Raw genomic sequence first — 15,469 nt, forward strand, 5'->3', positions numbered from 1 at the left:
ACGGAGCCACATAAGAAGAAATTAGGGCAGGTGACCAAAAGCTGGGTCAAAGAGGTCGGTTTTAAGGAACGTCTTCAAGAAGGACAGAGAGGTAGAGAGACGGAGAGGTTTAGGGAGGGAGTTCCAGAGCTTGGGGCCCAGGCAGCTGAAGACACGGCCACCGATGGTGGAGCGATTATAATCAGGGATGCTCAGGAGGGCAGAATTAGAGGAACACAGACAGCTCGGGGGAGTTGTGGGACTGGAGGAGATTACAGAGATAGGGTCCAATTTTGACCATGACTTGCATGAATTTTTTTTTGGAGTAAGTTGGTTTTTCTGACGTAAGTTTTAAAAAAAACATTTTCCCCAATAAACTTGTTCCAGAACAACTTAGTTAGGTACGATTTTTTTTAATTCAGTTTTTTTCCCCCCAAAAGGGGGCATTCCCAGACACTGACGCCAGTTTTGGCCATTTATGCCACTTTGGCCAGCTAACACTTACACCAAATCGACTTAGGTCAGCGTATGTGGCCAACTCTGAAAAACGTTGCGGACAGTGAAGAAATCGGCGCAGGTAAGTAAGTAAGGACCTGCACCCAAGCACCAAACAGCCCAAATAAAAGTTAAAATAACTAAATAAAAATAAAGAACTCGGGTAGACAATTGATTAACAATTAAATATTTGAAGTAAATCCTACCTTGGGCCTGGGAAAGCAGCATCCGGCCTGTACGGGAGGCCATTCGGCGTGGGATAGGGGAGGCCGGCAAAGACACATCGGGAGGCTTTGGTGGGGGGGAAGGAGGGGGGGAGGGAGGGAAGGAGGGAGAAGGCTGGGCTCCACGGCGGCTGACAGCTTGCAGGACACGCTGGGAGGGCGAGGAGCACGCGCGCAGACTCTACTGCGCATGCGGTCAGCTGCCGGCAGTGTTTTCAGTGCAGGGCCGTAGTTCTGCCCCCCCCACTCCACCATGGACGCCGCACCAGGACCCGGGACACTCGGCAGAGGGGCCAGGATACGAAAAGTTGTTTGCCGCCCTTTCCAGCGCATAAAGGGTCAGTGCGCAAAAAAACGGGTTCGCCAAAATTGGGCCCATGTGGGGGGGTGGGGCGAATTTAAAGGGATATGGAGCAAAGGCAGGAAAATGGAGTCGAGGTGCAAATCAGCCACGATCTAATTAAATGGCACAGCAGGCCCGAGGGGCTGAATGGCCTCATCCTGCTCCTAATGTTTCAACGAAGGTCAGTTTGCAGAGGTCTTGTTTAGTCCCGATGTTTGTTAAGTAGTCTTTTTGGAATTAACGACCGTTCAGCCAATTGTGTGAACATAAAAAAGCAGCAAGGGGAGCTTCTGAAGTCCTTCACATTTCTCAACTGAGTTAGATAACTACAATATCATCGACAATATCAGCCTGGGGTGACCAGGAGACCTTTAATCCCTGGAGATAGTGAATATCTGAATACAAGTACATTATGTGACCTGCCCAACACAAATCAATTTGACGCAAGATTTCCTGATCATCCAAGGACTCAGCATACCTGTGGCATAAGGGATTTTGCCAGCATGTAGGCGTCTTCCGCTTCTTTGGTCTTGTTCAGGTTTTTATAGGTTCTTCCAACATTCATGTGGGCACCAATATCATCTTTGCGATTAGAACGTGAAATAAAACACACCACATTGCGTGAGCAAAACTAATCCAGTGGTCTACTATCTTTACACTTATCCAACCCAACATGCATTACAAGTATGGCCCATTAACATGTGTGTGTGTGCGTGTGCGCGCGCTAGACCCATGCAGCAGAACACAGTCTCCAATTGTCTTGGATCCCCTCACCATTGGAGCAGGATACGTCCGTGTGGTGGCTGGCGTGTAACGGCCACCCCACGTTAAAAGAATTCACGCACAGACAGCTTCCACCCTTTAACATGAAAGTCGGGACCTGGGACATCAGGACCCTCATCGACAACCACAACAGTGACACCCGGAGACCTTAGAACTCGTTTTAGTGTAGAAGCACTTCATCCTTGACTCCGGGCCACTGCCTTAGAAAAGAAATGATGATGATTTTACCACCTAATCTCACCTGCGGGATTGCAGTTTAAGTGTGTCTAATGCACCTTTGAAGTTTCTGTAATTCTGGAAAGGGAAGTAAAATTGCGATTCTAATGGCACTGGCCCTGAAATATGAGTAACATTATGAATGACGGCCTGACACAGTCGAGTTCACAAAGTAATAGATCAAGAAACAAAAAAAAACCCAATGAGGGTTAAATACAACAATGCGCAGTGCAAGAATGCCATAAGCCCACATGGTATTTATAGTGAATTTGGAACCAGTTTCAGATCATTTATTAATACAGGATGGAAAAGAAAAAAAAAATCACATGGTTGCCTATGCGGTTTCATCCGACACTTTACTTGCCAATATGTTATATTTCACCATAACCCTTCACCTGATTATTTTTCTTGCACTTTTGAATTATTTATTTGGCTACCTATTAGGTAGCTAAGATCAAATTTGTGCCGATACAAAAATTTGTTCATTCTTTTTGGTTTGGTATCTTCGATGGGTCAGTACCAATGTTCTCTCTCGGCCGCACGGCCCCACAGTAATGAGAAATGTCCCCCACAGTCGGGACCACACAGAACAAAGGGCAGCTTACAGGGAACATTGGTAAGTAGTTACAGAAGGTGGGTACTGCAGGGAATTTAATGGCCAGAGTGATCTCCTGGACTAATTTCGATCGCCTAGATGGGTTGGAGAGGAATTTTCCAGATCTCCCCCCGCACCCCCCAAATCGGCCTGGGTTTTTTTCAATCTAGTTTTTTGCCACTCCCAGGAGATCACATGGTTTTGGATGGGGTGGAGCGTGTATATGTTGTGATTCACAAGGAATGGCAATTGTGGGGGACAGGCTGGATGGACCAGAGGGTCTTTATCTGTCCGCCATTGTTTTTATGGATCAGCTATTCTGTCCTACACGCCCCCACTCATGGCCTCTGCATGAGTGTCGGGTTAGATTTTGCATTGCGTGTGCTGTAGCAAAACACAAGAAACCCCAATGACACTCACATGTTTGCAATGTGCAAGTGTGCACTTAATGGGTCATGTGATCAGGCAGCTCAGCCAAAGTCAACACAAGCTGTACAAGATCCAAGCTCACATTTCCTATCTCAAGTCAACAATCACCAGAAGGGATAACGCCCATGTGAAGCTGTACAAATACTTGACAACTTAATTGAGACTGCGTTACCTGGCTGAACCCTTGTGGCTTGAATGAAGTATTTCAAAGCTTTCCCATAGTTGTGCTCATTTTCCAAGGCATGTCCCACATTATTCCAAAGTTTTGCATTGTTTTTATTGACCTTGAATTTTAAAAAAAATAGCACAAATCACAGTTTTGGAGCAGAACTACCGAAGAGTGCCAAATCCCTGCATAACTACTTTAAAGCAGAACGCCAAACTATTTATATTAGAACTATCGACTCCTCTTGCCCAAAACACACAAATTAAAGCAATATTTAATAGTCACAAGTGGACATTGATCCTCTGAGGACTGCAATTACCATTTTGTATCACTCACAGAATGATACATGACAGGAGGTGGCCATTTGGCCCATCATGCCTGTACCGGCCCTTTGGTAGAACCAGGGAGGCAGAGGGAAGTAGAATGGGGGCAGAAGCAAAAGATAGAAAGAAGAAAAGTAAAAGTGGAGGGCAGAGAAACCCAGGACAAAAATCAAAAAGGGCCACATTACAGCAAAATTCAAAAAGGGCAAAATGTGTTAAAAATACAAGCCTGAAGGCTCTGTCCCTCAATGTGAGGAGTATTCGGAATAAGGTGGACGAATTAACTGCACAGGCAGCAATGAATGAATATGATATAATTGGCATCACGGAGGCATGGCTCCAGGGTGACCAAGGCTGGGAACTCAACATCCAGGAAGGATAGGCAGAAAGGAAAAGGAGGCGGGGTGCCGTTGCTGGTTAAAGAGAAAATAAACGCAATAGTAAGGAAGGACATTAGCTTCGATGATGTGGAATCGGTATGGGTGGTGCTACGGAATACCAAAGGGCAGAAAACGCTATTGGGAGTTGTGTACAGACCACCAAACAGTAGTAGTGAGGTTGGGGACAGCATCAAACAAGAAATTTGGGATGTGTGTAATAAAGGTAGAGCAGTAATCATGGGCGACTTTAATCTACATATTGATTGGGCTAACCAAACTGGTAGCAATTCAGTGGAGGAGGATTTCCTGGAGTGTATTAGGGATGGTTTTCTGGACCAATATGTTGAGGAACCAACTAGAGAGCTGGCCATCCTCGACTGGGTGATGTGTAATGAGAAAGGACTAATTAGCAACCCTGTTGTGCGAGGCCCCTTGGGGAAGAGTGACCATAATATGGTAGAATTCTTTATTAAGATGGAGAGTGACACAGTTCATTCAGAGACTAGGGGCTAGGGGTCCTGAACTTAAGGAAAGGTAACTTCGACGGTATGAGGTGTGAATTGGCTAGAATAGACTGGCAAATGATACTTAAAGGGTTGACGGTGGATAGGCAATGGTAAACATTTAAAGATCACATGGATGAACTTCAACAATTGTACATCCCTGTCTGGAGTAAAAATAAAACGGGGAAGGTGGCTCAACCGTGGCTAACAAGGGAAATTAGGGATGGTGTTTAATCCAAGGCAGAGGCATATAAATTGGCCAGAAAAAGCAGCAAACCTGAGGACTGGGAGAAATTTAGAATTCAGCAGAGGAGGACAAAGGGTTTAATTAGGAGGGGGACAACAGAGTGTGAGAGGAAGCTTGCTGGGAACAAAAAACTAACTGCAAAAGCTTCTATAGATATGTGAAGAGAAAAAGATCAGTGAAGACAAAAGTAGGTCCATTGCAGTCAGATTCAGGTGAATTTATAATGGGGAACAAAGAAATGGCAGACCAGTTGAACCAATACTTTGGTTCTGTCTTCACGAAGCAAGACACAAATAACCTTCCGGAAGTACTAGGGGACCGAGGGTCTAGTGAGAAGGAGGAACTGAAGGGTATCCTTATTAGGCGGGAAATTGTGTTAGGGAAATTGAGCGGATTGAAGGCCGATAAATCCCCAGGGCCTGATAGTCTGCATCCCAGAGTACTTAAGGAAGTGGCCATAGAAATAGTGGATGCACTGTTGATCATTTTCCAACAGTCTATCGACTCTGGATCAGTTCCTATGGACTGGAGGGTAGCTAATGTAACACCACTTTTTAAAAAAGGAGGGAGAGAGAGGAAATGGGTAATTATAGACCGGTTAGCCTGACCGGTTAGGGGAAAATGTTGGAATCAATTATTAAAGATGAAATAGCAGCGCGTTTGGAAAGCAGTGGCAGGACCGGTCCAAGTCAGCATGGATTTATGAAAGAGAAATCATGCTTGACAAATCTCCTGGAATTTTTTGAGGATGTAACTAGTAGAGTGGACAAGGGAGAACCAGTGGATGTGGTGTATTTGGACTTTCAAAAGGTTTTTGACAAGATCCTGCACAAGAGATTGGTGTGCAATATCAAAGCACATGGTATTTGGGGTAATGTACTGACGTGGATAGAGAACTGGTTGGCAGATAGGAAGCAGAGAGTTGGGATAAACGGGTCCTTTTCAGAATGGCAGGCAGTGATTGGTGGGGTGCCGCAGGGTTCAGTGCTGGGACCACAGCTCTTTATAATATACATTAATGATTTAGATGAAGGAATTGAATGTAATATCTCCAGGTTTGCAAATGACACTAAACTGGGTGGCGGTGTGAGCTGTGAGGAGGACGCTAAGAGGCTGCAGGGTGACTTGGACAGGTTAGGTGAGTGGGCAAATGCATGGCAGATACAATATAATGTGGATAAGTGTGAGGTTATCCACTTTAGGGGCAAAAACATGATGGCAGATTATCTGAATGGCGGCAGATTAGGAAAAGGGGAGGTGCAACGAGACCTGGGTGTCATGGTTCATCAGTCATTGAAAGTTGGCATGCAGGTACAGCAGGCGGTGAAGTCGGCAAATGGTATGTTGGCCTTCATAGCTAGGGTATTTGAGTATAGGAAAGTTATTGAGGCCAGTTCGTTAGATATATTCAAAAGGGAGTTAGATGTGGTCCTTATGGCTAAAGGGATCAAGGGGTATGGAGAGAAAGCAGGAAAGGGGTACTGAGGTGAATGATCAGCCATGATCATATTGATTGGCGGTGCAGGCTCAAGGTCTTACTGCAGTTGTACAGGGCCTTGGTGAGGCCTCACATGGAATATTGTGTTCAGTTTTGGTATCCTAATCTGAGGAAGGACGTTCTTGCTATTAAGGGAGTGCAGCGAAGGTTCACCAGACTGATTCTGGGATGGCTGGAGTGGCATATGAGGAGAGACTGGATCAACTGGGCCTGTATTCACTGGAGTTTAGAAGAATGAGAGGGGATCTCATAGAAACACATAAAATTTTGACAGGACTGGATAGGTTAGAGGCGGGAAGAATGATCCCGATGTTGGGGAAGTCCAGAACCAGGGGACACAGTCTTAGGATAAGGGGTAGGCCATTTAGGACTGAGATGAGGAGAAACTTCTTCACTCAGAGTTGTTAACCTGTGGAATTCCCTGCCGCAGAGAGTTGTTGATGCCAGTTCATTGGATATATTCAAGAGGGAGTTAGATGTGGCCCTTACGGCTAAAGGGATCAAGGGGTATGGAGAGAAAGCAGGAAAGGGGTACTGAGGGAATGATCAGCCATGATCTTATTGAATGGTGGTGCAGGCTCGAAGGGCCGAATGGCCTACTCCTGCACCTATTTTCTATGTTTCTATCCAATTAGTCGCACTCCCCTTGCTCTTTCCCCGTAGCCCTGTAATTCTTTTCCATTTATGTATTTATCCAATTCTCTTTTGAATGTTACTGTTGAATCTGCTTCCACCGCCCTTTCAGAAGTGTATTCCAGATCACAACTCGCTGCGTAGAAAAATGTTTCCTCATTCCCCCTCTGGTTCTTTTGCCAATCACCTTCAATCTTTGTCCTCTGGTTACCGACCCTCCTCCCACTGGAAACAGTTTCTCCTTATTTACTCTGTCAAAACCCTTCATAATTTTGTACACCCCTATCAAGTCTCCTCTTAACCTTCTCAGCTCTAAGGAGAACAATCCCAGCTTCTCCAGTCTCTCCACATAACTGAAGTCCTTCATCCCTGGTACCGTTCATAGAAACATAGAAAATAGGTGCAGGAGTAGGCCATTCAGCCCTTCGAGCCTGCACCGCCAATCAATATGATCATGGCTGATCATTCACCTCAGTACCCCTTTCCTGCTTTCTCTCCATACCCCTTGATCCTTTAGCCATAAGGACCATATCTAACTCCCTTTTGAATATATCTAACGAACTGGCCTCAACAACTTTCTGTGGTAGAGAATTCCACAGGTTCACCACTCTCTGGGTGAAGAAGTTTCTCCTCATCTTGGTCCTAAATGGCTTACCCCTTATCCTTAGACTGTGACCCCTGGTTCTGGACTTCCCCAACATTGGGAACATTCTTCCTGCATCTAACCTGTCCAATCCTGTCAGAATTTTTTATGTTTCTATGAGATCCCCTCTCATCCTTCTAAATTCCAGTGAATATAAGCCTAGTCGATCCAGTCTTTCTTCATATATCAGTCCTGCTATCCTGGGAATCAGTCTGGTGAACCTTCGCTGCACTCTCTCAATAGGAAGAATGTCCTTCCTCAGATTAGACGACCAAAACTGAACACAATATTCAAGGTGTGGCCTCACCAAGGCCCTATACAACTGCAGTAAAACCTCCCTGCTCCTATACTCAAATCCCCTAGCTATGAAGGCTAACATGCCATTTGCCTTCTTCATCGCCTGCTGTACCTGCATGCCAACCTTCAATGACTGATGTACCATGACACCCAGGTCTCGTTGCACCTCCCCTTTTCCTAATCTGTCACCAGATTCTACTATTCTGGTAAATCTCTGCACCCGCCCCAAGGCCTTGACATCCTTCCTAAAGTGCAGTATCTAGAATTGGCCACAAACTGCAGCTAAGGACTAACCAGTGTTTCATAAATGTTGAGCATAACCTCATTGCTTTTGTACTCTGTGCCTATCTTAAAAATGCCAAGGATCACATATGCTTTTTTAAAAACAGTGTTCTCAACTTCCTGCCACCATTTGAGTACATGCAAAATTGAAGATTAAGATAGAGTTTTCCATGTACCAGTTACAGTAGAAATTGGTTACATCTTACAGGTTATAGTTAATTCCTCTATGTCCTGTTTAGCTGCAGTGGGATAAAGATGCTCTTTGAAAGGAGAAAGTGTTGAGAGTCATTAAAGGACAACCAACAACTTTGGGGAAAAAAACATATGCTAACTTCAAAATGTACACAATCTTCTGGAGCAAGGCTCCCCCCCCAAACACATCTTCCCCTCCCCATTCCGAACAAAATCTCATCGTACCTTCAGCCCAGACATGAATAGCGTGTACTCGGACTCCCAATCCCAATTTCTGTAAATTGTTTTACTGGTATGAGCAATCAGTAGAATCGTCAAACCAATCCATGACAGCTTCTTTAGGTTCCTAAAAAAAAAGGACATTAAGAAAACAGGGCAGTGACCTGACAAAATGCATACCGTATCATTTCCTCTCAGTGTTTGGCCCAGCTGAATTGAGCTCGGAGTAGAATCAGTTCCTATTGCAAGATAAAACCTAAATACTGGCCTCACCCGCTTAGAGCAAATAGAGTTTTTCAGCCGAGACGTTAAACCCCATCTGCTCTCTCAAGTGGACGTAAAAGATCCCATCGCACTATTCCGAAGAGCAGGGGAGTTCTCCCCGGTGCCCTGACCAATATTTATCCCTCAACCAACACCACTTAATAAAACAGATTATCTGGTCATTATCACATTGCTGTTTGTGGGAGCTTGCTGTGCGCAAATTGGCTGCCACGTTTCCCACATTACAACAGTGACTAGATTTCACTTCATTGGCTGTAAAGTGCTGCGGAACGTCCTGAATTCATGAAAGGTGCTATATAAGTGCAAGTTCTTTCTTTTTACTGCCAAGCTCCAAAACTCCTGTGCCGAGTTTGCCTCCCCAATGTCCAATTTATTTTTCTTTATTCACTCACGTGATGTGGGTGTCGCTGGCCAGGCTAGCATTTATTGCCCATCCCTAATTGCCCCTTGAGAAGGTGGTGGTGAGCCGCCTTCTTGAACCGCTGCAGTCCGTGTGGTGAAGGTGCTCCCACAGTGCTGTTAGGGAGGGAGTTCCAGGATTGTGACCCAGGAACTGCGATATCCGAATCTGGTGCCAAGGTTGATGCCGGGTGGTCTGTTCGGTTTTATTCTTATAAGTTTTTCGTAGTAGTTTCGATACAACCGCGTGGCTTTCTCGGCCGTTTCAGAAGGCAGTTAAGAGTCGAGCACAATTGCTGTGGGTTTGGAGTGACATATAGGCCAGACCGGATAAGGACGGCAGATTTCCTTCCCTAAAGAAAGTTTGTAAACCAGATGGGTTTGTACTCTTAACTGCCCTCTGAAATGGCCTAGTGAGACACTCAGTTGTACCAAATCATGCTTGACAAATCTTCTGGAATTTTTTGAGGATGTTTCCAGTAGAGTGGACAAGGGAGAACCAGTTGATATGTGGTGTATTTGGACTTTCAGAAGGCTTTCGACAAGGTCCCACACAAGAGATTAATGTGCAAAGTTAAAGCACATGGGATTGGGGGTAGTGTGCTGACGTGGATTGAGAACTGGTTGTCAGACAGGAAGCAAAGAGTAGGAGTAAATGGGGACTTTTCAGAATGGCAGGCAGTGACTAGTGGGGTACCGCAAGGTTCTGTGCTGGGGCCCCAGCTGTTTATACAGTACATTAATGATTTAGACGAGGGGATTAAATGTAGTATCTCCAAATTTGCAGATGACACTAAGTTGGGTGGCAGTGTGAGCTGCGAGGAGGATTCTATGAGGCTGCAGAGCGACTTGGATAGGTTAGGTGAGTGGGCAAATGCATGGCAGATGAAGTATAATGTGGATAAATGTGAGGTTATCCACTTTGGTGGTAAAAACAGAGAGACAGACTATTATCTGAATGGTGACAGATTAGGAAAAGGGGAGGTGCAACGAGACCTGGATGTCATGGTACATCAGTCATTGAAGGCTGGCATGCAGGTACACCAGGCGGTTAAGAAAGCAAATGGCATGTTGGCCTTCATAGCGAGGGGATTTGAGTACAAGGGCAGGGAGGTGTTGCTACAGTTGTATAGGGCCTTGGTGAAGCCACACCTGGAGTATTGTGTACAGTTTTGGTCTCCTAACTTGAGGAAGGACATTCTTGCTATTGAGGGAGTGCAGCGAAGGTTCACCAGACTGATTCCCGGGATGCTGGGACTGACATATCAAGAAAGATTGGATCAACTGGGCTTATATTCACTGGAGTTCAGAAGAATGAGAGGGGATCTCATAGAAACTTTTAAAATTCTGACGGGTTTAGACAGGTTAGATGCAGGAAGAATGTTCCCAATGTTGGGGAAGTCCAGAACCAGGGGTCACAGTCTAAGGATAAGGGGTAAGCCATTTAGGACTGAGATGAGGAGAAACTTCTTCACCCAGAGAGTGGTGAACCTGTGGAATTCTCTACCGCAGAAAGTTGTTGAGTCCAATTCACTAAATATATTCAAAATGGAGTTAGATGTAGTCCTTACTACTAGGGGGATCAAGGGGTATGGCGAGAAAGTAGGAATGGGGTACTGAAGTTGCATGTTCAGCCATGAACTCATTGAATGGCGGTGCAGGCTAGAAGGGCCGAATGGCCTGCTCCTGCACCTATTTTCTATGTTTCTAAACCGCTACAACAAAGTTAGCACTGTGGGGGTACCTTCACCACACGGACTGCAGCGATTCAAGGCTGCGGCTCACCACCAACTTTTCAAGGGGCAATCAGAGAAGGGCAATAAATGCCAGGCTTGCCAACGACGCCCACATCCCACGGACGAATAAAAAAAACAAAAATTACATCGCAGGACGCAAAAATGAATTGCCTTTAATTAAGTTGACTATATATAGCACCGGATCATGTCTCTGAAACTCACTTCACAAAGAATTGGGGCCTGCTGTGGTAATGAATGATCAGTTCATCAGAATGTCGGCCATGAGTCGGACACTACTGTTTATCCCCCCAAATAGTGCCATGGGATTTTTAATACCCACCTGAACCATCAGAACAAAAAGACAAGCGTTTAATGTCCCATCTGAAAGACAACACCTGCCAACAATGCAGCAGCCCCTCAGCATTGCACGGAATTGGCAAATTATAACGTGTTGGTCTTGGAGTGGGACCTGAACACACAACCTTTTGAATCGGAGGCAAGAGTGCTACCCACTGAGCCACGCTGAGTTTATAACATGCGACTAATTTACAGTGAAGATGCACGGTACTATGGTGAAGAAATGCCATGCTTCACCACAGCAAAACTGATGCACCACAGAAACAAGCCACAGGAAGCTTTCATTGCATTCGGACCACAGAGAATGGTTGAGGTAAATAGCATGGATGCATTTAAAGTGAAGCTAGCTACACGCGAGGGAGAGAGGAACAGAGGGATATGGTGATGAGTTAGGCAAAGCAAGCTGGGAGGAGGCTGAATTTGAGCCGAATGCTCTGTTTCTGCGCTGTAAATGCCGTGTAATTCTATGCAAGCCAACAATTCAATATATGTATTTAACAATTGGTAAAATCAGCAACAAAGCAAATAAAGTAACATGGGTATAGATTGGAATTTTCTACCCAACGTCAGTGAGGGAAGCACCATCAGCACAAATACTTCAGCAGATCAGGGAGAGAGCTCATCGTTCCCTTTGAGCAGTGTGACCGTGCAGCTCTCTGGAGCTCCCGCGCAGCTCTCTGGAGCTCCCGCGCAGCTCTCTGGAGCTCCCGCGCAGCCGGCTCTTCAATGCGATAAACCCACGCATGCGCTGTATTTTGAATGGGCCGCGCAGTCCCTTAAAGGGGCCGGGCACCCCTACAAATGAACAGGTTCAGTGCTCTTCACCGCCTTTTCAGGGCAACTAAGGATGGGCAACCAACGTGTCTCCAAAACTGTTGTGTCCTTAAATCAATTTAAGATATTACCTCAAGTGTTTCACACTTGATCCCCAAGTCAACGAGCACTGCAAAGCCAGTACCACTGGGATTTTCTTTAAGATAGGTGTGAGTGATCAGTCTTTAAAATAGTGACGCTTTTTAAAAAAAAGTTTGTTCATCTTTATTTCAGGTTTGCCTTTTCCCCATGTGCGAGCCCCAATCTTTGTTTGGCTCGCTCGAACATTTTTTTAAAAGTTAGAATTTTAAGAGCTTACCCACTTCCTGGTTCGCTGTCTGTGAGAATTCTGCATTTTGATTGGCTGCTTAGACAGCTTGTTGACCTCACAGTTGCTCACGCTATGGGATTCCCACTATACTCCGTTGATTTGAATTACACGCCGGAAAACCCGAAATTCTTCACAGAGATATCGCGAGGTCTTTGTGCAAAGCTTACTTCGGGGCCCAGTGGCGAATGTCTTTGCTTCGCTGCGGACCACAAATTCTGGGCCATTGCATCCAAGCCCACGGTGTGAAAGGAGCAGGGCTTTAAGTTCAAACGCCACCCACACGGATTGGTACAAGTAATCTTGGACCGTCACCAGCCCTGAAGCAATTTCCCCTCAGCCTCGATGACGAAATGCTTGGAAGAACTGCGACACACGGAATGGATTCCTTATCGAGGAGCCCACAGTACAACCTAAAGGATTAAACCTTCCTCTCAAACAGTGGACAATCATCAACCGCCTCAGAACTGGTCACGGTCGACGCTGCCACCTTCTCCATCGGTGGAAGATTAAAGCCTCCCCATCATGTGACTGTGGAGCTCCTAATCAGACCCTGGAGCACATCATCGAGCTCTGCTCTCAGAGGGAATTCACAGGCAGCCTACAAGATATCCCCGCTGTTACACCGGGAGCTTTGGCCCGGATATCCGACTGAGATATTGACATTTGATTTGCTTTGCTGCTACCATGTGAAAGGTGATGGTACAAGTAATTAAATTCCGATAAAGAAATGTTAGATGAGGCTTCAAACTTAGTTCGCTCAACCATTGGTGGCCGTGCCTTCAGCTGCCTCGGCTCTAAGCCCTGGAACTCCCTCCCGAAACCTCTCCGCCTCTCTTTCCTCTTTTAAATCGCTCCTTAAAACCTACCTCTTTGACCAAGCCCTGCCCTAATTTCTTCTTGTGTGGCTCGGTGTCAAATTTATTTGTTTTGTCTCATAATACACCTGTGAAGCGCCTTGGGATGTTTTACTACGTTCAAGGTGCTATATAAAGACAAGTTGTTGTTGTAAGTTGTTGAATTTGAGACAGTTCGCTGTTACTGTATCGGAAAACAAACCAATCAGAAACAGATTCACAGCAACAGCTGTGATGAATTTACTGTGCAACCAGATATTTTCACATGGAAGTTATTTTGGAACTAGGTCTCAATGGAAATTGTTAAAAAATATATATTTAAAAAAAAATTTAATTGCCAATTTATCAAGTCAGAATGTTTTTTTTTAAAAACTACAATAACTGCTCATTGTCATGAAAGGCACATATTAGTCCGCTATCTCATGTGGCTAAAGACACCTTTACAGATTTAAAATCTGCCCGCAGAACAACCACACAAAATGGAATTGTCTTTTCAGGTGATCGTCACAGGGCGATCGTCGGCAATACGGTTTGAGAAGCTACTGTCCCTGCTTCCACATGAATCATCGCACAGGCTTCAAACCCCCGAATAAAAGTTTCTCGCTCTTATGCTTAGTGTATGCCCGTGGGCTGGGGGGGGGTGGGGGCAGGGAATCACTGCAAGTGTGATTACCCGGTGGGAGACCAAGCATTATTTATTTTAAGTTATGCTGAAGTTGCTCAGCCTTCCAAAAACCCTTGGCAGTTTCACCACAGGGAAAAAAAAGAACTTGCATTTATATAGCGCCTTTCACGACCACCGGACGTCCCAAAGCACTTTACAGCCAATGAAGTACTTCTTGAAGTGTAGTCACTGTTGTAATGTAGGAAACATGGCAGCCAATTTGCGCACAGCAAGCTCCCACAAACAGCAATCATAGAAATCAGAAATTTACAGCACGGAAGGAGGCCATTTCGGCCCATCATGTCCGCGCCGGCCGACAAAGCTACCCAGCCTAATCCCACTTTCCAGCTCTCGGTCCGTAGCCCTGTCGGTTACGGCACTTCAGGTGCACATCCAGGTACTTTTTAAATGTGGTGAGGGTTTCTGCCTCTACCACCCTTTCAGGCAGTGAGTTCCAGACCCCCACCACCCTCTAGGTGAAGACATTTCCCCTCAAATCCCCTCTAAACCTCCCCCCAATTACTTTAAATTTCTGCCCTCTGCTAAGGGCTACAGGTCCTTCCCACCCACCCTTTCTAGGTCCATCATAATTTTGTACACCTCAATAAGATCTCCCCTCGGCCTCCTCTGTTCCAAAGAAAACAATCCCAGCCTATCCAATCTTTCCTCACAGCTAAAATTCTCCAATCCTGGCAACATTCTCGGAAATCTCCTCGGTACACTCTCCAATGCAATGTGATAATGACTAGATAATCTATTTTTAGTGATGTTGGTTGAGGGATTAATATTGGTTGAGGGATTAATATTGGCCAAGGCATTGGGGATAACTCCCTTGCTCTTCTTAGAAATAGGGCCATGGGAACTTTTACATGCACCAGAGGGGGCAGACGGGTGACACGTCAAATCAAGTCCAGCATCTCCGCTCCAGATAGCAAGCCCTGGCTTGACTGGAAAAGTATACTTTATCTGCTTTGATAAAACTGAAATAGTCTAGTTAAATGAGTTAAGGATTAAGATGGATTTTAAACCATCTACACAGTCAGCAGAGAAGGGAGACTTTCATCCTATGCCAAATGCAGACTCAAGTGCAGAGGTAAAAAAAGATAGGGTTCGATGATGCAGAATGGGAGGAGGCTCGTGTGGAGCATAAACAACGGCACGGACCCTTTGGCCCGTTTGTGTGTGTACATTCTACCTAACATTCCAAACCCAATGCACCGCCTCTTACACTCCTGCCATAAGGAGGTAATGATCTCCAAGATGGCTGACAAGACTGTGCACACCTCTGCAATATTGCAGAGGACAGAGCCTGGTGGGAAGTAGGCCCTAAATTACACGGGAGCAATTTTCCTCTGTCAATATGATGTTGCTGAATGCAAGTATCTGGGTTGGACTTCAAGAAGTCCTGCTCCTTGATTGGTTCTTTTTCCAGTAATTTCAGACCCTCTCTCACTTGTCGCACAGCTCTGAATCATGATTGAAAGACTTGCATTTATATAGCGCCTTTCACGACCACTGGGCATCCCAAAGCGTTTTACAGCCAATGAAGTAGTTTTTGAAGGGTAGTTACTGTTGTCATGTAG

At 45.5% G+C, this 15,469-nt stretch overlaps 1 protein-coding gene across 1 annotated transcript in view; it reads right to left on the reverse strand.

The window, feature by feature from the left end:
* The window catches only part of tmtc3 (transmembrane O-mannosyltransferase targeting cadherins 3), an 86,406-nt gene that overhangs the window by 14,308 nt on the left and 56,629 nt on the right, over nucleotides 1-15,469 (reverse strand). The window contains 3 exon segments of the mRNA XM_070900075.1: nucleotides 1,520-1,623; nucleotides 3,237-3,348; nucleotides 8,454-8,574. Of these exon segments, the coding sequence (XP_070756176.1) occupies nucleotides 1,520-1,623; nucleotides 3,237-3,348; nucleotides 8,454-8,574 (337 nt within the window).

Source organism: Pristiophorus japonicus, chromosome 15 (assembly GCF_044704955.1).
Source record: "Pristiophorus japonicus isolate sPriJap1 chromosome 15, sPriJap1.hap1, whole genome shotgun sequence".
Taxonomy (NCBI): domain Eukaryota; kingdom Metazoa; phylum Chordata; class Chondrichthyes; family Pristiophoridae; genus Pristiophorus; species Pristiophorus japonicus.